The sequence below is a fragment of the Vigna radiata genome, unplaced genomic scaffold, assembly GCF_000741045.1.
Source record: "Vigna radiata var. radiata cultivar VC1973A unplaced genomic scaffold, Vradiata_ver6 scaffold_380, whole genome shotgun sequence".
Lineage (NCBI taxonomy): Eukaryota > Viridiplantae > Streptophyta > Magnoliopsida > Fabales > Fabaceae > Vigna > Vigna radiata.
The window spans coordinates 113,289-136,101 of record NW_014542417.1 but is presented as its reverse complement, the minus strand read 5'-3'; the positions used below and the strand labels follow the sequence as shown (position 1 = coordinate 136,101).

General features: G+C 34.1%; 3 protein-coding genes across 4 annotated transcripts; 1 reads left to right on the top strand and 2 right to left on the bottom strand.

Moving 5' to 3' along the window:
* Positions 1-2,728: 2,728 nt before the first annotated feature.
* On the top strand, positions 2,729-7,873 carry LOC106780072 (lipase-like PAD4). Its single transcript, XM_014668309.2, has 4 exons — positions 2,729-2,889; positions 3,024-3,348; positions 5,832-6,554; positions 6,942-7,873. The coding sequence occupies exons 1-4, from the start codon at positions 2,861-2,863 to the stop codon at positions 7,770-7,772; spliced, it is 1,908 nt and encodes a 635-aa protein (XP_014523795.1). The 5' UTR covers positions 2,729-2,860; the 3' UTR covers positions 7,773-7,873.
* A 1,075-nt stretch (positions 7,874-8,948) lies between these two features.
* LOC106780074 (F-box protein At5g39450) lies at positions 8,949-12,884 on the bottom strand. Its single transcript, XM_014668318.2, has 2 exons — positions 10,591-12,884; positions 8,949-9,619 (listed from the first exon to the last, which is right to left on the bottom strand). Exons 1-2 carry the CDS (start codon positions 12,468-12,470, stop codon positions 9,616-9,618), a joined length of 1,884 nt encoding a protein of 627 aa, XP_014523804.1. The 5' UTR covers positions 12,471-12,884; the 3' UTR covers positions 8,949-9,615.
* Positions 12,885-13,891: 1,007 nt separating this feature from the next.
* Positions 13,892-22,560, bottom strand: LOC106780056 (protein CHROMATIN REMODELING 24). 2 transcript variants are annotated; one of them, XM_022776856.1, is made up of 26 exons: positions 22,316-22,560; positions 22,142-22,231; positions 21,990-22,064; positions 21,812-21,901; positions 21,650-21,727; positions 20,945-21,561; positions 20,730-20,860; positions 20,576-20,630; positions 20,251-20,309; positions 20,181-20,220; positions 19,366-19,473; positions 19,166-19,221; positions 19,004-19,094; positions 18,610-18,747; positions 18,441-18,518; positions 18,117-18,323; positions 17,962-18,033; positions 17,669-17,749; positions 17,474-17,592; positions 15,867-15,978; positions 15,602-15,670; positions 15,419-15,513; positions 15,059-15,190; positions 14,639-14,701; positions 14,419-14,551; positions 13,892-14,159 (listed from the first exon to the last, which is right to left on the bottom strand). In XM_022776856.1, exons 1-26 carry the CDS (start codon positions 22,419-22,421, stop codon positions 14,010-14,012), a joined length of 3,045 nt encoding a protein of 1,014 aa, XP_022632577.1. In that variant the 5' UTR covers positions 22,422-22,560; the 3' UTR covers positions 13,892-14,009. The 2 variants fall into 2 exon arrangements, with proteins under 2 accessions (XP_022632577.1, XP_014523775.1); XM_014668289.2 differs by having other exon boundaries at positions 20,181-20,309; positions 22,316-22,559.
* Between the last annotated feature and the right edge of the window lie 253 nt (positions 22,561-22,813).

Sequence of the window (22,813 nt, the reverse complement as noted above, 5' to 3'; positions counted from 1 at the left end):
ATAAATTTCAAACTCCACTTTTAATTAATAGGTTAAGTTATACTTTGACACTACATGAAAGACACTTTTGTATTTTGATGATAGGAGTACATATTTCTTAATTTTTTTATTAGGTGCAAGACACTTTTTGTATTTCTTATATTTTTCTTATATATCATCTAATGATTGTAAGAATTGTATCTGTAATTCATTTGATAGTCTTTGTGCTCTATTTATCTTTGATCCTTACTATAACTTAAAAAATTTTTGGTCATTGAACAATAATCTCTACTTGGATACTTGTGATATTAGGAGTTTAAGACATTATCATCATGACAATCTTTATCTATTTGTTCATTACACCTTTTGAGAAAGTACTTTAAACAACAACGTCAACCTTTCTTAACTATTTAAACATATAAGGTAAGGTGTGTGTGTGTGCGTAGGTGTGTGTAGTTGTGTGTGTGGGTGTATATGTGTGCGTAAGACCTGGGGAAAATGTAGTAATTTGGAGATAAAGTAGGTTTTGAGACTTGAGTGTTATTGTTGGCAATTAAGTTTAATGTTTAGATGTTGTTTATAATTATAATTGATATGCTAGTTATTTATGTTTTATAAATAAAATGCAATATATGATTGATATATTGATAATTGGGTGATTCAGGGAGTGTGTGATATTATTAGTATGATGTGTTGGCTTGTTAATGGAAGGATAAATTAGGATGAATTAGGATTAAATGAGTGTGGGTTCAATTCTAGGAAGAAAGGAAGTTAAGGGAAACCTTTCTTTTATTGGTATTTTTTCTTAGGGGCAAAATGGTCTTTTAATTTTATTTAAATGGTGAAGAAATTAAATAAAAGGGGTTTAGGAAGTAAAAATGTGTAAATAAAATAAAATAAAATGGTACATGATGTATGTGAGATAGAAGGGAATAAAGATTTAAATAGATTTGGTTTTTAAAATTATATCATTATAAGTGAGAAGATATTAGAGATAAAATTGGGTTGTTCTATAAATATTAAGATATAGAGAGACAGGTGACATTTGTGTTCAGAAACCTAAGAAACTCTAAATCAAAGAAAGAAGCAAAAGAAAGAGACCTTTAGGAGATAATAAAAATAGAAACAAAAACCTTTAAGGCAAAGGGAAGATTGGTGGTGCTTTGGGTTATGGATAAAGCCTTAGGATTGGTTAAGGTATGGGGAAACTTACCATTGTTGTTTGTTGTTATATCTTATATGTATTGTTGATTATCTTGATTGATAATCTTTGTTTTGATGTATGTGTATATCATTATGATTATCTTTTACTATTGTTAGGCAAGGGTTTGTGTATGCATGAGCATAAGGTTTATGTAATATTTGTGTTGGGTTTTTTCTATGAATGTATATATGATTTGTTAGGTTATCCCAATAAAGGGTTTTGATGCTAAGAGAGAAAAAAGTTATGATGTTGGAGGGTTTTCCATGCAAATATATGTGTAAGGGTGTGGTATTAATCATATGCATTATATTTGGGTTTTATTGAGTATAACATGTCAATGATTGGATTTGGATGATTCAAGTAATGTATTATATGTGTCTGAGCATGTTACATAAGTGTGTGATGCTTGAATGTGTGTATGATATGGAGAGTATGTTTTCACGTGATTTAGGGTTAATGTATGTATGTTTAAATGTTTGAATCATGTCCAAGATGATTTTTGTTTCGACAATAATCGATTATCACTATTATCATTAGTGATAATCAATTATTTGCGCATCGATGTTGAGTTTGGTTGCAGGAATAATCGATTATCTAGGATGATAATCAATTATCCCTTCTTAAGTGATGTTTTTGGGTAATTTTCACTGAGATAATCGATTATCCAAAGTGATAATCGATTATCAGACTGCATTTTTGTGAAAAATGTTGAATTTGATGAAGAATGAACATGGACCAAGCATAAGAAATAGTGGAACGTGTTGGTACTCGGAGAATGAGAGTAATGTTTATGTTTAAGGTCAATTTTGATTTGTGATTGAGAATTAGAGCATGAATGAGTCTTGGGATGTACCTAAGTTTGTAATTGATGAGCATGAGAGTGGAGGATAAGTCTACTTGTTGTACCACGTAAATCCTGGTGCTATCTACGGATAGGTGTTTCCTTTTGCCTTATGTGCATTGGAAGGGTTGTTTGGGTATTAAGCCTTTGTTGTGTGGGGGTGAAGGTGTGGTCATTGTCCTTGTGTGGCAAGAATTCATTTTCCTTAGCTAGATTGCGGAACTACTCGAACAAATTTGTAGGAGAGTCTACGAATGTCTTGTAAAGGAGACTACAAATGCAGTTACAGTCAGTGAGGTAGGATATAAAAGTGAGACGAACTCTTTCCACAATGATACGATGGTGCTCATGGTGTTGTTATGAAGAATAAAATAGAAAAAAAAAATCTTTACAAAAAATCTCTATAACATATTATTATAAATAGAAAAATACTTTTTATATTTAAAAAGTTAAAAAATATAATTTAAATAACTTTTAAATACTGTAATTAAAAAGTTATAGAAAATATTTTTTAAAAAATTTCAATTTTATTTAATTTGTGAGATATTAAAAAGTAAAAATTAGCTGAAGTCGTCGCAAGACATTATACAATTTATTCATATATATTCATATAGCTATTAATAAAACCCGATACAAATGTTTTTGAAGAATAAATTTAAAAGTTAAAAGAAAATAAAAAGAGTTAAAGGAGTAGTAGAAGAGGTTATAAATGCAATATTCAAAGGAATGTAAAAGGTAGCAATTCAAGGTGTTCTTCATTCAAACTTCTCCAAATTCCAGTCTCCGCAAGACTCCAACGTAACGTAAGAAACATCGAAGAAAAAACCCACTATTCCATGGGCATGGCTTCCAACGAACCTTCACCGTAAGTACTCACTCTTTCTTAACTTTTCCAAAACAAAAATTAAAAAAAAAAAAACACAAAGAAGAATAATCAAAACCTAAAAAACTTTCCGAGAAAAGTCGAAGCAATTCAGTCCCATGATTTACCCGTGACAGGTTCGAGTCTCGCCAGATGCTCGCCTCCTTCATCTCTTCCACGCCGCTTCTCTCCGACTCATGGCGACTCTGCACCCAGGCCAACGCCGCCCCCTTCCGCACCTTCGTGACGGACCGTGTCGCCGCCTCCGTCTACGTCGCCTTCTCTGGCGTCCAGATGCCCGGCGCCTCCGACCCCAACTCGAGGGACTTGGTGCCACTCGACAGCATCGGCGGCGTGCCCCTGTTTTCGCCGCGGCGGAGCAAGGAGCCGGAGGAGCCTGTCATGGTTCACGCCGCCATGCTCAATCTCTTCCTTTCCCTTTTCAATTCCTTCCAGAACCAGGTTTGTTTTCATTTTCTCAATTCATACTTGTGTCAATCGAAGATAAATTCTCACATAACTCGGATGAGCACAACTTATTTCATCGCTTTTTACACTTTATTTATATCGATCATAATTAATTGAAGTTTTATCTGTTAACAGTACGTGAAAATATAGCTTTCTTCTCTGTCTACATTCGGTGAAGAATATTTTCTCTTGCTCCATAAATTACCTGCTAAAACTGTCAACTATTTTCTTTTATTTTCATTTTCATTTTATTTACCAAAAATAGAAGGACGGGGTGTCACTGTTTCCCTATAATCTTTGATACAGTCATTAACTAATAAGAAACGAAAACCTGAATTGAAATTTTGTCAATTATAATTTTGGCTGAGTTGAGTATGTTGTTCGAGTTAATTAATAATTACCTTTAATCAATTATGTAAATGTTAGCATCTTTTTATGTGCATTTGTTGAGGTTTGATGTATCCATATATAGTTTGTGTTAGCTTGAGTAAATTTTATGAGTTTTTGATTCTGGGAAATGGGAAGATTGTTGCTGCAAAAGCTTATTTTTTTTATTATTTGGGTTGCTTCTATTATTGTCATGGTTACACATGACGTAGTTTGGTGGGGATGTTAATTTTGGCTCATCAATTGATAGAACATATAAAGAGAAAAAGAAAAGTGAATGGTAATAATTGATTAAAAAATCGAGAAAAAAGGGAAAAAGGTTGAAAGGGACAGTAATTAGGTAGATGAACTCGATATCCATTCCATGGCGTTTTCGGACTTTCTTTGTTAGAGTTAGAGAAGACGTGATAATGAATGAAGGCTGAGAGATAAAAGGGAAGTTACGTGTTGAAATACTAATAGCTAAATTAATTTATTAAATACCACTGAGATTTAAGCTAATCTTAGAATAAGTTATTAACTTAAGAATATAAAAACAATAAATTAAGCTGTTTTCTTATAGAAACATTAATTATTTAAACAATAAATCCCTTTATTAAAAGTGCATTAACTCTTTTAAGAATCCACCTCCACTGAATCTCTTCAAATCAACAATGGATTGTGTTATTTTTAACTCGTCGGTATATGCTAATAATATTCCCACTCCCAAAGTACCGTTCACGATTTTTTTTTTCTTTTTTCTGTAGATATTTATTAATTATTAAATTCCACGGCGTTCATTGGTCCTTTAATCTATTTTTGGCAAGTTTTTATAATAAATTTTATGAAAAGTCGAAAGAGAGAAGCAAAATACATTTTCGCAATGTGAAAGGTCCCCTACAACCTCATATTCTGACATGGGTCCCACCAATGAGCAATCATTTTATCCTACGACGGCTAACAACCAAGCCACCTTGATCAGTGCCTGAAACATTTGATGTAATAACGAAAACAAAACATCGGTTTGATTCGAGATTGTAAAATAAAATGGTTGACTTTTACTTTTTGGTAACAGTTGCGTCCATCACCAAGCAAATCATGCCATAAACAAGAAGTGTGGGTTGAATTTTCAGCGTGAAATAAGCGAGTAAAACTTCCATTACGTTGTTCAATGCCTTCATCATTATTATATTAGGGTTAGTAGGGTTTTTGTTAAGGATAATGATATTTAGACAACATTTTTTTGACAACATTTGAACATTGATTACGTGTCAATCTGTGTTTGGTCAAAAATTACACCACAATAGTGTTTATGATTATTATTATTGATTGTGGAGTAATTTTTGACCAATCACAGATTGATACGTAATCAATGTTCAAGTGTTGTCAAAAAAATGTTGTCTAAATATCATTATCCTTTTGTTAATGGACAAATATCTGTGACAAATTTGTCTTCATCACCACTAGTTGACCGGTGAAATGTTTCCGTACAGTTAAATTTTTATATCCTCAGGTAGCATTTTATTTGGAAAAATAGTCTATGTAAACTGTCTGAAAGGTCTATAAATATAAGAAAATGAAAAATATTACAAGAATTAGACAACGCATAATATCTGAAACTGACACGTGTCTCGATGATTTGGGTAGGTTAAACCCAACTTTTCTTACCATGGTTGTTTTCGAGTCATAGTTATCACAGCAGAATAAGTAAGTTTCTAATTTTATGCCAAAGTCGGGGAGCAAGAACACAAGACTTGAGTCTTGGCGTGTGGTGGGAGCTCTTGACTCTAACAACCCCATGGCACCTACCTTGCGAAATTGAACAAAAAGTCAATTTTGGAACTGTTCTTTTCACATACAAAGCAAAGGGTTTTATTTTCACAGATTATGCCCTACGACCGTCACTTCAAGTCTTGCCAAGTCTTTTTCGGAGTTACCTTTTCTTTTTCTTTTTCTGTTTGTGCATACAACTAGATGAAGATGAAGTTAAAAGTAAAAATATTCATAGCAATATCCTTAAAGGGCATTTAATTTTTTGTTCTTCAAACTTATTTCCCCAGAATCTTATTGGTATTCTTAACTAACTGCTAAAATTTAATATTGCAACTCAGATGTTGGAAATAGTGGGAAACAAAGACACTAAATCAATTGTGATCACTGGACATTCAATTGGAGGAGCCACTGCGTCTTTGTGCAGTCTTTGGCTTCTGTCTTACCTACAATCCATCTCTTCCTCTGTGTCAATATTGTGCATCACTTTTGGGGCACCATTGCTTGGGAACGAAGCCTTTTCTCAAAGCATTTTCAGAGAAAGATGGGGCGGCAACTTCTGCCACGTGGTGTCAAAGCATGACATAATGCCAAGGTTGCTCTTTGCCCCCATAACCTTTCTCACTACTCAGCTAAATTCCCTGCTACAGTTTTGGCACTTTTCCATGACCTCAGAAGATTTTGGAAACCTTGCAAATCAGATATCAGAAAAAGAGAAAGCTAACTTGTTCAATGCTGTGATGGATTACTTGGAAGCAGCATCACAGGAGGGAGAAACATCTGTGCCAATCTTGTATCACCCTTTCGGGAACTACTTTTTTGTCACAGAAGAAGGAGCAGTGTGTTTAGATAGTCCATCTGCAATCATAAAGATGCTGCACTTGATGCTTGCAGCTGGTTCTCCAGTTAGTAGTATTGAAGACCATCTCAAGTATGGATACTATGTTAATAAATTGTCTTCACAGACATTGAATCAGGAAATTTCCATGCAGAAGAACATTCCTGACTCGAGCTATGAAGCAGGGCTTGAATTAGCCATCCAGTCTTCTGGCATAGCAAATCAGGTAATTGCAAAATCTTTTAGAGATGTTATGCAAAATGATTCATATTTAAAGCTTTCGGTTCATAGATTCAGATTCTATATAATTTAGTGCCAGGTGGGACTAAACATTATCAACTAAACAGCTTAAACTTTTAGATAGGTGGATAATGATAATATCCTGTTTCTTCTTAAACCTTGAATTATCAAAATCCAATCTGTTTCTGCAAAGTCTCTGTGAAGTTGAAGATTTAAGTGTTTATGGCTTACAATTTGAAGAACTCAAGTGGGAGGATTTACCCTATTGGAAAATCAGCGTCTATGATTTTTGCAGTGCCTTCTCATTACGTAGTTATATTGGTCAGTCATGAATATTTTTGCTGAACTAGTTATACTGTTATATAACCAACAGGAATCAGCTATCACATCCGCCAAGGAATGTCTGAAGAAAACAAGGAGAATGGGCCCTTCACCAAATCTGAATGCAGCAACCCTAGCAGTTAGCTTATCCAAGGTGAACCCTCTGAGAGCTCAAATAGAATGGTACAAGAATTGGTGCGATGAGCAAGACGACCAAATTGGTTACTACGACTCGTTCAAAAGCAGAGACTCTTCCAGTTCCAAAAGGGACATGAAAATCAACATTAACCGTTGCAAGCTTGCAAGGTTTTGGAACAACGTTATTGACATGTTGGAAAGAGGTGAGTTGCCTCATGACTTTGACAAGAGAGCCAAGTGGGTCAATGCTTCACACTCCTATAAACTATTGGTTGAGCCACTAGACATTGCTGAGTATTATGGGAGGAAAGGGATGCATAGAGCCAAGGGGTATCATTACATGCAGCATGGTAGAGAGAGAAGATATGAGATTTTTGATAGGTGGTGGAAGGACAGAACTGTTACTACTGCTGCAGAAGAAAACAAGGAGAGGAGCAAGTTTGCGAGTCTTACCCAAGATTCATGCTTTTGGGCTAGAGTGGAAGAAGCTAGGGACTGGTTGAATTGTGTTAGAAGCGAGATAGACGCTAACAAGTTGTCTCTTTTGTGGGATAAAATTGAAAATTTTGAGAAGTATGCCATAAATTTAGTAGAAAATAAAGAGGTGTCTTGTGATGTTCTCTTTAAGAACTCAAGTTACAGTATATGGGTGGAGGATTTAAGAGAACTGAAACAACTGAAAGTAAAGGTGCAAAGGCTTCCTCATCAGTTTACTGGTTTTCTAGATGGGGAAGTAGTTCCTTAGTAGGTGATTTGGAATCAATAAGTTTGACTCGTTGTAACTGTACTATGTATAAGAACTGTGCTACCTTCTGCAAAATAACTCATTTTGCTGTTGAGTTATGACTCTTTTTTGTTGCATTAGGATTTCACTTGAATACATATACGAGAGCTGGGCTAAAGTGAAACATTCAAAGGTTGATGACGATCACATAACAATATATCAGATTCTATATTACTGATAACACCAAAACTGAAACTAAAAGTTAAACAATGACTAACATTAATAGTAGTTGCCATGGTTGTCACTACAAGTTTGTAGCATGATTGGTGCTCTCTAATATTAGTACTATAAATACCAGCTTAACCCAAATGCTGATGTGAAGTGTAGTGAAAATATATTTCTTTTTTTCTTTTGGGTGTGATTTTGAGTGAGACTATAGTTTCCACAAATTTAAAATACACCTCCATTTGAAAAGAATTTATTGAATAATTTTTTTAAATAAACTGTTTATCCCTTCACATCTACATGTTTGGTAGAAATTACTTTTAAGAAATGAATTATTGCATGAAAAAATCTTTCAAAAAGTTAAAAATCTTACTTTTTAAATAAAGAAAACCAAAGTCAGGTTTTGGGAGACATGTTGCTTTGCGTGTGCAACCGAACTTAAAATAGATAGAACGTCTTGAGAGTGGTCATTGTTTTACAATTGAGTACAAGGGTCGTGCTTGCTTGCAGAAGATGACAAAATTTCTTATCAACTTGATTTTCTGTATGCATACAGTTCATGGCGAAAGAGTAATTTGAAGGTGATAATATGATCAATGAATTGAAGGGATGCATGATACACTTTAAGGGGAGGTCCATCACAGCTTAAGGGGTCTCTTTAAAGTTGGATCCAGGACATGATTTCTCCTTTTGCTTGCTTGCTTCCTTAGTTCTTTTACCCTCTCTTGATTTTTAGAATACAAGAAAATTAAGGTAGAAAATCAAACAAAAGGAAAATATGAGAAAGGAATTATTTAGTAGAGTTTTAAACCCCTAATGTTTTTTTGATAATATTAAAAAAATATGTTATTTAAAATTTTTAAATATGTACTGGTATGTTAAATCTTGATGCTTTAAAGAACATATGCTGAATCTACTGTTATACAATATTAACTCTTCTTGACTTCTTAGGCTCATTTCATTTTAAAATCTATTCAATTCCCTCTTATGTGTTATAAAAGAGAATCATAACATTCTTTATCCTAAGCTTTATATGTTTTTTCCTTTTATTTTTTATTCTTATATTTCCTTATCCCATTTTCTTCTTTATGACCATGGCGCTATCTTGCTTCCTTGATATATGGGATACTTGCTTCTTCCAATACTTCTCTTACATGCATATGAGCATTCCTCTTTTTGTTTGGGATAACTCATTAAGAAAGGCTCTGGAAGATATATTATTCGAAATATTAATCATATTTTACTGGATGCAGTAATAACAGTGTTTGAAATTATCTGTTATGAAGTTTCAGAATATGTCTGTAGACCAAAACTTCATCAGGATCTTTGATGCACAAATAGTTCCTACTTTTTGTGTATAATGCAACTGTGTATACAACTAAAGCAGAGAAGGTAATATACTTTAGGACAAAACATAGTTCACAATACTTTAATCTTTGATCTTTGATCTTCAAAAGACAGTAACATAGAACCAATGGCAGCAAGATGTGTATTCTGTGTGACAACAAAAAGCAATGCAACTCCAGCATCAATAAACAGCTGCCAAGAAGTTTATCATGCTCTTCTTAACCTGTTATTATACTGGAAGTTGGACACAAAATCCATGCAGTCCCAAATTCAAAAATATACTGGGTTGCCTTTACCTGTCAAAAAAAGAAACATTAAATCCTGGCTTATAATTCCTCAATTTGACAACTTGTAACTATCAATTAGTATCATTCTTCCACAGATATCAATGACATATTTCAAATCTGCTGACATGATATATGTCAGACAAAAAAAAGTAATGCAACAGAGAATTGTATAAACAAAGTATCCATACTAAGCAGTCAGATCAAAATGCTGTAATATAGGTTGCAGATATAGGTATCATTCTTACATATCCAGATATTTAAACATTTTTCCAGCTCTTGTAATTTTCAGTATTATGTTGATCTTTGTACCACTTAATGTGATTTTATACCTTGTGAACATTATTGTCAACAAAGATGCTATGCAATAACAACTGTCAATTAATGTAGCATCTACAATAGCAAAAGAAGTGCTATACAATGTCATTACGAAAGATGATTGTATATGCCAATGTAGAAGGTGAGCAATCTTAGAAAACATACAAGTTCTAGAAGATCAGAATTCCCATTTCTTTCAGACTCCAATTATACCAAAAAAAAAAGGAGAGCTAGCAATTGGAGCAGTGATAATAACCACATTTCTTGTTTTCCAGAATCACAAATAAACTGTCTTTTACTAAGTTCTGCAATCATACTAACTTCTCTATATGCTAACCATAAGAAAGGTTTCTAGAACTAAATGCAGTTACGTTGGGAATTCGAATAACAAGACCAAAAATATCCTAAATCTCAACCAACAGGAATTGTTTATCACCAATCCATACGTCATTATAACTGAAACTTACGTGCTAAAATATTTCTTCACTGCAAGATAAAATATTGATACATCAAAATTGTTGAAAGTACACATGAAAATAGGTGTGACATCTATTAATCAATATGAGACAATGAATATCTTTTATCAATTGAGCTATAAAACATCATTTGCAAGGAGCATGATTTGGGAGGTAAAAGCAAAGAGAGATGTGATGGTAATGTCAAACCTTGGTGAAGGAGAGGAAGTGGAAGAACTAGGAAAGCCTGTAAAAACATTTGAGTAGGACTTGGTCAAATAAGAAAAATTGCTGATGGGAGGGAGAGAGGGTACTCTCTCTCCTTTCTTCAAAAGTTGTTGCAAGTCCAGTCTTTGCAAAGTCAAGACAACCTTAGTGTCCTTCCAAACAAAGGCAAGGATACCATTTTCAAATACAAAGAGGGAACCGGGCTTTGATCCAGGGTATCTGAAGCCATAACCATTTGAAATACCCTCTCCTGTGAAAGCATGTTTGATTTCCACTGACAAGGTGTCTCTATTGGAATCAAAGGGAAAGGAATCAGATGAAGGATCATTGATATCCACTATAAACATTGCTGAACCATTAGGATGCAACACATAGTGAGAGCCTTCCAGTATTTTTGTTGCAATAAGAAGCTTTTGTTCTTGGGACTCCTCATAAGAGAGCAGAACAAAGAACAGAGCTTTTCCTGGCTTGTCTTGAGAAGGTTTTCCAGGAGGCCAACCAAAAGTTCCTCCCCACAAACCCGCAAATATTTGATCTGCTGAGGGAACTTGCAAGGGCATCTTGAAAAGTGCAAACCAACTATCAGGCATATTTGGCCATGCACGATAAGAAGACAATTTTACAGTTGATGCCTTTAATGTTAGCCCTATTTCATTACTTGATCTAAGAAAATCTTCAAGCCGCGCATGCTTCATCTCACGTCTTGAAGTAAACTTGTCGAAAATTGCATAACTTTCGTTAACTGAATTAGATTTTCTAAGGATCTGCTTAAAGCCACCCCAGAAATATCCACCAAGACTTTTCTTCTTTGTGCATTGTATGCGACCATTCTCCTTGTTCAAAAGATCAGACAAATCCTTGGACCAATTACAACTCTTTCTTATGTCATCCTGCTCTAATTGCAATGGACTCTCTGCCCCTTGAGAACTTTCTTCATTGTCAATCCGGCCACTACCATGGTTGCACATTTGACAAAGGATTGCTCTTCTTTCCTTCAAAAGCACCAAATCTTTCTGAAAGTTGTCACAGTCATCTCTCACCGCAGGAAACAATGGTCCAGCAGCCATACCAGGAACCTCTTGTCGAACTAGGCCGCCGGTGACCTCAAGCAACTTTCTTCTATCACTAAAACACAACTTGCTGAAGGGAACTGTTGCCTCAGCATTTCCACCCTCTCTCTGTAACCTAGAGATCTCACTGCTTGACCTACAAGCCTTTCCTGATATCATCGCACCCGAATCATGCAAGCTCCCAGTCTGCAACATAGCACTACTACAATTTCTACTACTACTACTACTACCACCATAATCTTGTTCCCTGGCTTCAATCTCAAGCAACAACACATTGCAAGACTCCTCTATATACTTGACAGAACCAGGATGAACGTAGTCTGTCTCCTCTTCCCTTCCATGGAGAAAAAAGATGGTTGAACCATTAAAATCACCAATAACTTCAAACACAGATGACCATTGGATAGGACCATCTTGAATCCCCAAATGACCAAGCTCCTGAGGAATGATCCGGCACCCGACAACCGAAACAAAACCAGGCATGACATAGACAAGGTTACCAAGCTCAGGGTTCTGATGAACCCATATTCCAAGCAACGGCTTAACCCTCAAAAGGAAACAACAAAGAGCCTTGTAAGACGACACACCCTCCCTCCACAGAACAAGGTCCACGAGGGGCACCACCCCCACCTTGTCACACTGAGTGAGCCACACTTTTTCAGAAGATGCAACGGCATGGAGACTCTTGCAGCAGATACTGAGATTGCACACGTCTCTGGGCAAGAGGAACCGCGACACTATGCCAAACAAATCATCGGGTAGGCACAGGAGCAAGCTTGGATCACAAGACATAATGGAATGAACCCAATTCAACCCAAATAAAATTTGATAGAAAAGAAATGAACTTTAAGCGCAAGTGTGAGCTACACACAGGAATTGTGAATTCCCACCCCCAAGTGATCTTCAACTATTGAGTCTAAGTATAAGTCTACGAAATGTTGAATGACAGAGACGCATACCTACCTGCACTGAATTGGGTTGTTACGGTGTGTGAAATTCTGAGATTGTGAAACGCGTTTTGGGGAGGTTTTGTCGAAAACAAACAGAGAATTCCAATTGAGTGCAGAGAGAGCAATGAATTCACAAAAAGAAAGTGGTTAATTGAGTCAAGTCAACCCACTTTAACTCAAAATGCGTATTACACAACACAAAACAGTAGTATTCTTCTGTGTTGTGTCATCGAAACATAACATAATAGTTGGTCCAAAAGTTAACTCTTAGAATTTCTTTTCATTCTTCTTCTAATATTAATAAGTGTTTTTTCCATTCATTTTTAGTCATTATCTCGTTTTAATAAATTTATATTTTAAAAAATTTGTATACAAATGAAAATACATCTTTTTTATAGTCTCATAAATATTTTATTTCAGATAATAAATCAAAAGTAGAAATAAAAGGACCATTAGGATGTACAATCCAAATAAAATGTTTGGTTTATAAAACTAAAATAGTTTTAGATGTATAAATGATAATTTAGATTAACGGAGTTTATAAATGACATACAATTATTTTTAACTATTGAATTTTAAAAATATAAAAATTAAATTTGAAAATAAACAAAAAAAATATCTGTTAAAAGAGATAGAAATTAATATAAATGAAATTCAATTACAAATTTATATGCATGATCTTGATGTCTAATTGGTAGTTTGACAAGGTAAAACTTCTTAGATTTAATACATAGAAATAAAATAAAGAAAAATCTTGTTAATAATAGTTCTTAAGCATAAAAGCTTTGATAAATATACTCTTTAAAAACTAATTCCTAAAAATATTTCCCTTGTATAAAGTAATTATTCTAATTTATGTAGAGATAACTATCATGTTAGTTAGCATAATGCACGAGATAAATATTTTTAACATTATAAATTAAAGGATATAAAATTTTGATCATCAGATAATCATCATTAGATTTGCTCTGAAGATTGAGCACGATATATATAGTGAACAAACCTCAATCGATAAACAACTGCCTTGTCCTACTGAGTGTTTCTGCTCAGTTTTTTATTTCGCTTATCAAATTACTTGTTCTTTTTTTATACTAAGTCAATCATGTTCTGGTTTAATGGATTGTCAAAATAAATACGGGAATAAATTATACCTAAACACTTAGCAAATTGTTTATTATTGTCAGAAATCAATCTAAAATTAAAAAACAAAAACGGCGAAGGAGAGTTAGAAAACCATTTCGCAGTATAGATTCCTTATTTGTATTTTTTTTACCAATGAAGCATGGGACACTTTTAAATTAGATGACTTCACGCTTTCAGGCTCAAGTTCAACAACACAAACAATTTCCTTTTGAGCAAACCTGCACAGTAATTAGGAAAACTATACATTCAACCCTTTTTCAAATTCAGTGGTAAAATCATCCAAATCAATCACTTTTCTTTCACTTTTCAGTTCAGCCAGCTCTGAACTCAGCTCCACAAGCCGCTTCTGCAGTTTCTCGCCCTTGTCAGGTAACTTAGAAATCATAGCCTGAAAAGGTTAAATAAAATCAGTCCACTATATCTCGATTTAAATGAGTAACCATTTCCCATTTCCATACTTGACTTAATATGCCTAAGTCATTTTCCACATGGGACTTGACAGAAATTGGACGGCATAAAACCTATAGTACAATTTGGTTACTTCTGAGATTCTTAGTCAAAATTGGTGTTAAATTACTATAGCTTGACAAAGAAGGATAACCAGAGTAGAGGATGATAATTAAACCAGCCGAAAGAGAATAGCGTACCGCATTTGAGAGTGTTTGAGAGAGCCGATTAATTTTATCCTTGATTTCTGACTCCGTCAATTTACCAGCACTGCTTGGAGATGAACCTTTTTTGCTTGTAGTAACATTCTTAGGATTAATTGCAAACTCAGAACTGCTTTAAAGCACAGATGGAAACAATCAAATCTAAAACCAAAAGCCATCCTCGAATTTCTAAAAAATAATGCAATTAACGTCGTACCCGTAAGTAATATGGTCATTTGAAGATGATCTCGAAGTCCCAACATACCTAGTCGCATGATTCCTGCAACCATTGCATTTATGGAATTTTAGGTTTGAAAAAGCGATTTGTATAACATTACAAATAGCTATTTTAATTACAAACTTGATTCTATATAACCAATGAGTTCACGGATCAACCCATTAGCCTACGAAAGAAATTAAAATAATATTATTTGCAAATTTATTTTAACTATTTTAGATTTATAATGGAAAAAGCACAATCTAAAAAAAAAAATTAACAAACAAAACAAATATTTACAAAATAAATAAAACATGTAGGCAGGTGCAGTTCGCCTATGCAGACCTGTACGAAGTAATCTATTTAACTGTGCCTATGTGGTGCTGTTGTGCGGGTGGATTTTCTAACCTAAAGAATTACCTTGGAACTTCATCATCCTCAAGTTCATCACCAACCTGCGGCCCTGTTTTTGAAAAGAGTAAACTGTGGTGACTAACTCCAGCTATGCCTTGACTCTTCAAGAACTCTATATGTGCTTTGAAAGAGTCATCACTACAGGAAATACAAATACTCCGTCAGATAAAAATAAGATTCAGTTCAATTTGCGAGTTCATCAGACTCAAGTTATTATTAAAGAATAACTAATTACAATTTTAACAGCTTCCCTAATGGTCTATTTTCAAAATTAGATTATTTTTTGAAAAAAAAGGCAGTTCCAAAATGAACACCAAAATGAGAAAAATTGAACATATTTCCAAATTGTAGACTCATTCTCATTACACTGTATATTGACGATCGTGCTCCTCATTCAATTGTCTTTGGGTAAGAGATACATCAAATCCTTCTTTTGGAAGGCTGAAAAGCTCCTTAAGATCCTGCAAGGGATGAATGGAAGATTACACGAAATCACACGTGAACTTGCAAGTACATTTTTCAACTAATAATACATCCGACAAATTATACCTGTTGGCTAAAGTACCGAATCTGTTCTTTCTTCTCGGTAGCAGTTTTGAATAATCCTCCCTTATATACCTATAAAACATGCAATGTGTACGAAGAAAAGTCGATCAATGTCTTCACTTATTTTGTTGCCATGCAATTCAATCAACACAATGACATACATACGCCACACACCCACACAGTTTCATGTTTTTGCATGCATGCGCACGTGTATATACATGTCTACGATTCCATGTATGTTCATTGCATTAAGAAGGGAAAAAATTACCTGTTTCCTGTAAATCTTTTCTTCAACAGTTCCGCACGTCATTAGTCTATATACAATGACATCTTTCTTTTGCCCAATTCGATATGCACGGTCTACACTTTGATTATCCATACTAGTAAAAAAAAAAAATTCGTAGTGTCTTAAATGCAGCAAGCACATATTACCTCCCACAATTAATGAATCAAATTGTAAATTGAAGGTGAAAAAAAAAATACAAATAGTCAAATCCGATCCATAATCATACTAATCAACCAAGATTTCTTTTATGAAATCTCTTGGTTAAAATGATTTTTTGTTAGTTTCAACCAAGATTTTTCAGTCTATTTATTAAGTGTCTCTCGGTTTAGATGGCCAAGACGTTTCAGGTCAATCTGGCCGAGAATATAACCTGTTACTATATTAAAAATAGGTCTTGCTCATCACAGATTATTTATTTTCTAAAAACTAACATGAAAGAAAATAACAAATTCTTAGCCAGCAATACCACATTATATTGAAATAAATAGACAGAGAGCATATATATATATATATATATATATATATATATATATATATATATATATATATATATATATATATATATATATTTTATCAAAAAATGAGAAAAAGTAGTACATAAAGGAAAAAAAAGAAAAAATTTCAATAAGAATTTCAAACACTTGTATCTTCTTGTTGAACCATTTTTTTAGTAATCACTGTACATGGTCATTCTCTCTCCCAAAATTAACAATTTAATTTAGAATTAATTAGTAAAAAATATAACCACGTTAAATCAATTAGAACGTCATTTAAATTTACCATATATAATAGTCTCAATTTTATACAAATTAAATGCATATGAATTTAACCAAATTTTAAATCCAAACTTAAACTAAATTAAAAAATCCAAATTAATTGATCCAATTAAATAGATCTAAATTTCAAATCCAATGAATTATATTGGATTTGGATTGGATTTTTAAACGAATCTCATCCATGCCCACCAGTGAGTAATTGTTAGAAAGAACAATAGGTTTAGCTAACCAACCTGACTTAATCTAGGTCCAGGTGCACAATAGCTTAATCTCTATTGGATTGGATGAGTATTATACAATAACGATCAAATGTAAAAAAGAATAAAACAATTAATATTCACATGGGAAACTTTTATCTAGTTGCATGTATGGTGATATCTTACGACATTAATAAAGTTATTGGCAGAAAATATGGCTACAGACAACTGGAATAGAACACCAACAGAAAAACCAAAAGGGTGGCTATGACAGTAAGTTATATAGTATTTTAGCTATCTAGCTATTTTTACTCTCCTGAGTACCAAAACGACAACATATTAATTACCAATTCACTGGAAAGAAGTTTAAATGAAAGATACTCTTTCACCCTTTTACACTACACAGTTCTAAAATAATATTCTCAAACATAATAGGGAAACTAGGAAAAAGGTGTTTTAGCAAAACATCTTTACGATGTTCCAATAATATTTAGTCATTTATTTACTGACATAGCAGAGAACAATTAAGTGGATAACAGTTTCTAAATTAGAAAATACCAATAATGCCACTTCTTTTTGTATATTTTACAACAAATTTAAATGGTTCAAGACACACCTTGGATTCCAAGCAGGATCAACAACAATCACACGATCTGCTCTTGTAAGTGTAAGTCCCAAACCACCAACCTGAGACGTCAAGAGAAATATAGGAGCTCCAACACCTTCTTGGAAATCCTGAAATCCAAAGGTGACCTATAAGTCAAAAGAACATTTGAGGAATTACCAAGGTTACTGAGTGCAAAGCACTTACATTGACAATCTTTAGTCGGTCATTGGCTTTTGTTGTGCCATCAATTCGTAAGAATTCATAACCTTGAGACCGTAGGCATTCCTATAATCAAGGAGAAGAAAATCCTTAAATAAACTCCCAGAAAAACATACATTAAAATAACAGGAAACTATGAACGTCCTCCAACAAACACCTGCCATTTTCAGAAATGACAATCCACTGACATACATGAAACAGTTGAACAACTGTTTGACTAATCCATGCTTCACAAACGAAATAAATGAAAAGCATTTCAAAATAAATTATCAACCAACCTGAATAAGATTAAGCATCATGCGAGTCTGAGAAAATATAAGCACACAATGCCCTTCTGGGATCAAATTATCCTACAGCATAAAATAAGAACTGTGATAATACTATGCAGAGAATTAAACACCAGTAGTATACAAACTGCATGACCAACACTTACCAACAATGACATAATAAAGGAAATTTTGCATGACACGTCTTGTTCATCTTTAAACCTTTCTGTGTCACCAACATCGGCTATGTGCATTGCCAATTTTGTTGCAACATTAGCTTCGTCTGGCTTTAGCATTGATTCCATCCCTTCCAACACATCCTCAGCTGCCCGCTTGGTCAACAAAAGTGGATGATCACATATTTTCTTTAGAATCTGATCCGTTTAAATTTTTTCAAAAGACCACAATATTACTATATAAAAAAGAAAAGAGAACAGAATATAATAGCATAACAAGAATGAGAGTAGCTCAAACAACACAACAAAAATTACCGTAAGGGCAGCCAGTGGTGAGCCATCAAATGCTGAGAGAACAATCTCACTCTTCAAAAATGCTTCATAAAGATACCGCTACATGAAAAAAAATTAAACTGTAAGCAAAATTTGTTAGATTAACATCAGAAGATAAAATGAAAAAATAATAAAGAATTGAATATTTAACCTGAACACTAGTCAATCGAAGCCACACAATGATCTCTTGTTTTTGAGAAAGTTTTGCAGTTGTTTTCTCATTATCTTGACTGAAAACCTCACTCTTCATTCGTCTTAAAAAGTAAGGCTGAATACGATCTCTTAGTTCCTGGTAAAAAAGTAACAGTCAAAATACTTGAGTCAAAGTGAAACTTGCTATTAATTGGTGATTGGAATATGAGAGATCACTACATAAATAAAAATTACAATTTACAAGTAAATCTATGATATAAAGGCAGAAAAATAAAAAAAAAAAAAAAAAGGCAAGGGGACAAAGCACATAGACTACGTCATACCTACTACTCGCCATCAAAAGCCAAAGGCCAAGGTCACATGAACTACATTTTGGAACACATAATCCTTACCTGTGCTACAGATGAACCAACACGTTTTTCCCTGTCAGAAGCATGCTTGTCATTTCCACGGAGTATGGGCTTTTCGAATTTTTCTTTGAACCTGATAAGTTACAATTTTTATGTTATGATACCTTAACTAAATTAAGAATGTAACCTTAAAATTATCATTACCATTTGTTGTCCCCCAGCAACTCTGGACAACAGAAATTGAACAATGCCCACAACTCCTGTTACGAAGTTTTAAAGATGAAAACCATTAAACATGGAAAAATAACATAAATTTAAATCATTATTACAAAAAATAAAAGCAGAAAGATGTGATAAAAAAACAAATTAAAGATTATAACAAAAAAAATTACAATAAATAATACCTTAAAATTATTTTGCAATGGTGTGCCACTAATGATAATGCGATGGGCACTTGGTATTTCAAGCAAACTTTTAGCCCTTTGTGTGCTTGGGTTCTTTATAAGATGTCCCTAAAGTTAAGAAAATTTTGAAAAAAAGAAAATATCAAGACTTTTGTCACAAATTTAATATAAGTATTTAAATTCAATGCCATACAGTTGAAATTTCGGCCCCTATGAACATCATTTCAGTCCCATAATTAAGTATGCAACAAGAAACGTGCAAGATGAGCTGATTACATTACTTTAGCATACCAGATAAAACTACACACAAGTCAAATTTCACACTGAAATTTTGGAACCCGTTATTGATGACTTTTAATTTTCTTTATGTCTAGATAAGCAATACAGCATAGATTGCAACAATGAATAACTGATATTTTTACATTTCTTGTTTCTGTTATAACTAATTTCACACACTTCTCTACTTGATTTTCAAAATTTGCTTCAGACCTCCACTTTTCATTCAATTGGTGATATGCACTCTCTTACATTAAAGGATGCTTAGGTTCTTGAAATGAAAAAAAAGAAATCAAAACTTTTTCCACGTATATCTTCTATTAAACCAACTGTATACACACTAAAATTTTCAAAGTAATCTGTTGCATTTATCCTATGGGAAATACAAGTATTGATCAAAAGCTACTGAGGAAAAGGCTAATGTATGGGAAATACAAGTATTGATCAAAAGCTACTGAGGAAAAGGCTAATGAACTGCAGGTAAACAGATCAAGTACCCAATATTAAATAAGTTTTAAATGAAACAAGCTCACTTTTACCTCATCCAGTATCATGTAGTCCCATGTAGCATCATCTTCACTTTCGTCATCATTTAAATAATTACTCCCCCGTAAGGACTTAGAATTGTTGCGGACAATATCATAAGTTGTGAGAAGAACTCCTTTGTCCTAGATTAGGCATGAAGTTGACAGAAACAACTCAGAAAAGTCAAAATACCACCATTCTCCATCAATTCACTAAAAGTCCACCGGTGAACCAAATTTAAATTAGTATTATTTTCCTTAATACATTGAGGCAGCTACCATACCATAAAATTCTTTTCCTTCCAATTATTAAGCTCAGTTTTGAGTTACACACAAAAAGATTACATAGCCCGAAGAATTTAATTTCAAGAAATTTCCAGTTTAATTTAAAAACAAGAAAGAACCAGAACCTGAAGTATGTACTGAAGTTCATATTCTCTAAGTTTTGTAGAAGTTCCAAAATATCTACGGGAAAGGACAAATAGTTATTGTTATTAGCGCAGAAAAGTTTCAATATTGCAAGTTATAGATAAACCACAGATGAATGAAATCAGGCAGCCTCACTCTCTTGTCTTCTCGGATAGACCCACTACTGACAATTCTTTGATCCAATGGGGCAATAATGTTTTGGGAGCTACAACCAATGCCCTTCTTATTAAACGAGAATGAAACAGTCCAGCTAGAAAGCCACAGATCTGAAAGAACTATCCAGTATTAGCAATCATATACCAGCTATTGCAAAATACAATTTCTCAAGGTTCTGCTATTCATTTCCTTACCTGCATTGTTTTCCCCAAACCCATATCATCCCCCAAGATTCCCCCTTTTCCCAGACTATGCAAAGACCAGAGCCACGTCAACCCCTCCCGCTGATGTGGATACAACATTTTCGCAATTTTAGCAGGCAACTTAAAGGTTGACCTGGGTCCAGTCAAAGTTATTGAACCATCATTCTCTGGCACAAAACTATCCATCACTTGAACCGAATCGTCTGAATCATACTCAATACGGTCGCCATCATCATTCTTATTATCCTCAGCCAAGCTCTCCTGCTGCGGAGAAAACGAAGACCCTGCACTCCCATACTCTAAACCCTCATCATCGTAACTTTCTTTACCTGCAACCAAACCCTCAACACGCTTCGGCCTCGGCTTCCTCTCAACCGATAGCAACTCAAACTTGGCGTTCAGTTCAGTCAAAATATCCCTGATTTCATTCTTGCCCCCACTCTCCTCAATCTGGACGACGTTTTTGGGCACCGGAATCGGTGAATCAAGGTCGATCAGTTCATCAAACTTGGACTCATCAACCGCCACGCTTTTTCCAGCGTCTTCATGCACAATCTTACATAGGCGCCGCCGCCCCTTTACTTTCATCTTTGTCGTCCTTTCTTCCTCTGAAAATAAAAATATAACAACAGCAACAACATTTTTAACAACAGTGCTGACTGCAGGTTAGAGTGAGGCAGAGAAGACAACACTTACTAGGGGGAAAATCAACCACGTCGGGTGGAGTTTCTTCTTCAAAAAATGCCGGTTCGTGTTTCTCATCCGAGTTTTGCCCTAACAACCAAAACAATCGATTATTTAGATTTCCACTACGGCACTGATTGAAAATTAATGTGAGCCAGTTAAGATAACACTTACTAGTGGAAGAAATAACCACGTCGGACGAACCTTCTTCTTGTTCTTCTTCTTGAAAGATGATTGGCTCGTATTTCTTATCCGAGTCTTGCCCTAATAATACGAATATTAATCGAATTTGGCAGATTATAAGGACGGTGATGATTGCAGATTGAAGTGAAGCAGAAAATATAACGCTTACCAGTAGTAGAAATATCGTAGGACGGAGCTACAACTTCTTCATGTACCTTGACCGGTTCGTGTTTCTCTTCCGAGGCTAAGCATAACAGTAATAAGAAGGTGAGAACAAGCGTGAGAAGTAAACAGCGAGACTGGATGATAGAATGAAAATACCGATTGGAGAATCGAAGTCGGTGATTGCGGAGAATTGAGGAATGTTATGGTGTTCCTGTTTTCGCGCGGAGGATTTGATCGATCCTTCATCTGCGAAAAAAAAGGAGTTAGGTTGATGAGAAAGAAATTGAAATAGAAAAAGAAAGAAGAAAAGAGAAAAAAGTGAAACGTTACCGAAAGGTTTGGAAGATGGTTTGGGGGGAGCGGAATGCTCTTGGAGGAAGCGATAGTGACTATCATTGAGACTGACTGGTTTCTTGGAGCTCTTGTTGTTCGCCATTGTTGTTGTGTCTTTCCTTCTCCCGCTTCGTTTAGAATTTTTGAATTTGAACAAGGTTAGGGAAGAAACATGCTCTTGCTTTACCTCTGCTTGCACTTGCTATTTGACGTTGTCATTCTATCGAAATGCTATATAATTTCATTTTCAATGTATATATATTTTTTTTACTTTTTCATTATTATAAATTATTTAATTTTTTTTTAAATCTCATATCGTTTGCACCAAACAGAAGAATCTTAACGGATCTTAATATCTAAAAAATCTTAGGTAAGAAAAATCATCTATAAATTTAGGTTGATTGAGTAAATAAATATATACACTGAATAAATAAGTTCTTGTTATAACTTTTAATCAAAAGAAAATGATTTTCTTTTATGTTATTGTGAGTTGTT

Coding starts and splice junctions, on each gene's coding strand:
- LOC106780072 (XM_014668309.2), top strand. CDS start 2,861: ATGGGCATGGCTTCCAACGAACCTTCACC. Junction 3,349..5,831: donor TCAATTCCTTCCAGAACCAG/GTTTGTTTTCAT, acceptor ATTGCAACTCAG/ATGTTGGAAATAGTGGGAAA. Junction 6,555..6,941: donor CTTCTGGCATAGCAAATCAG/GTAATTGCAAAA, acceptor TATAACCAACAG/GAATCAGCTATCACATCCGC.
- LOC106780074 (XM_014668318.2), bottom strand. CDS start 12,470: ATGTCTTGTGATCCAAGCTTGCTCCTGTGCCTACCCGATGATTTGTTT.
- LOC106780056 (XM_014668289.2), bottom strand. CDS start 22,421: ATGGCGAACAACAAGAGCTCCAAGAAACCAGTCAGTCTCAATGATAGT. Junction 21,902..21,989: donor CTACGATATTTCTACTACTG/GTAAGCGTTATA, acceptor TCGTATTATTAG/GGCAAGACTCGGATAAGAAA. Junction 19,474..20,180: donor ACTACATGATACTGGATGAG/GTAAAAGTGAGC, acceptor TCTTAACTTTAG/GGACATCTTATAAAGAACCC.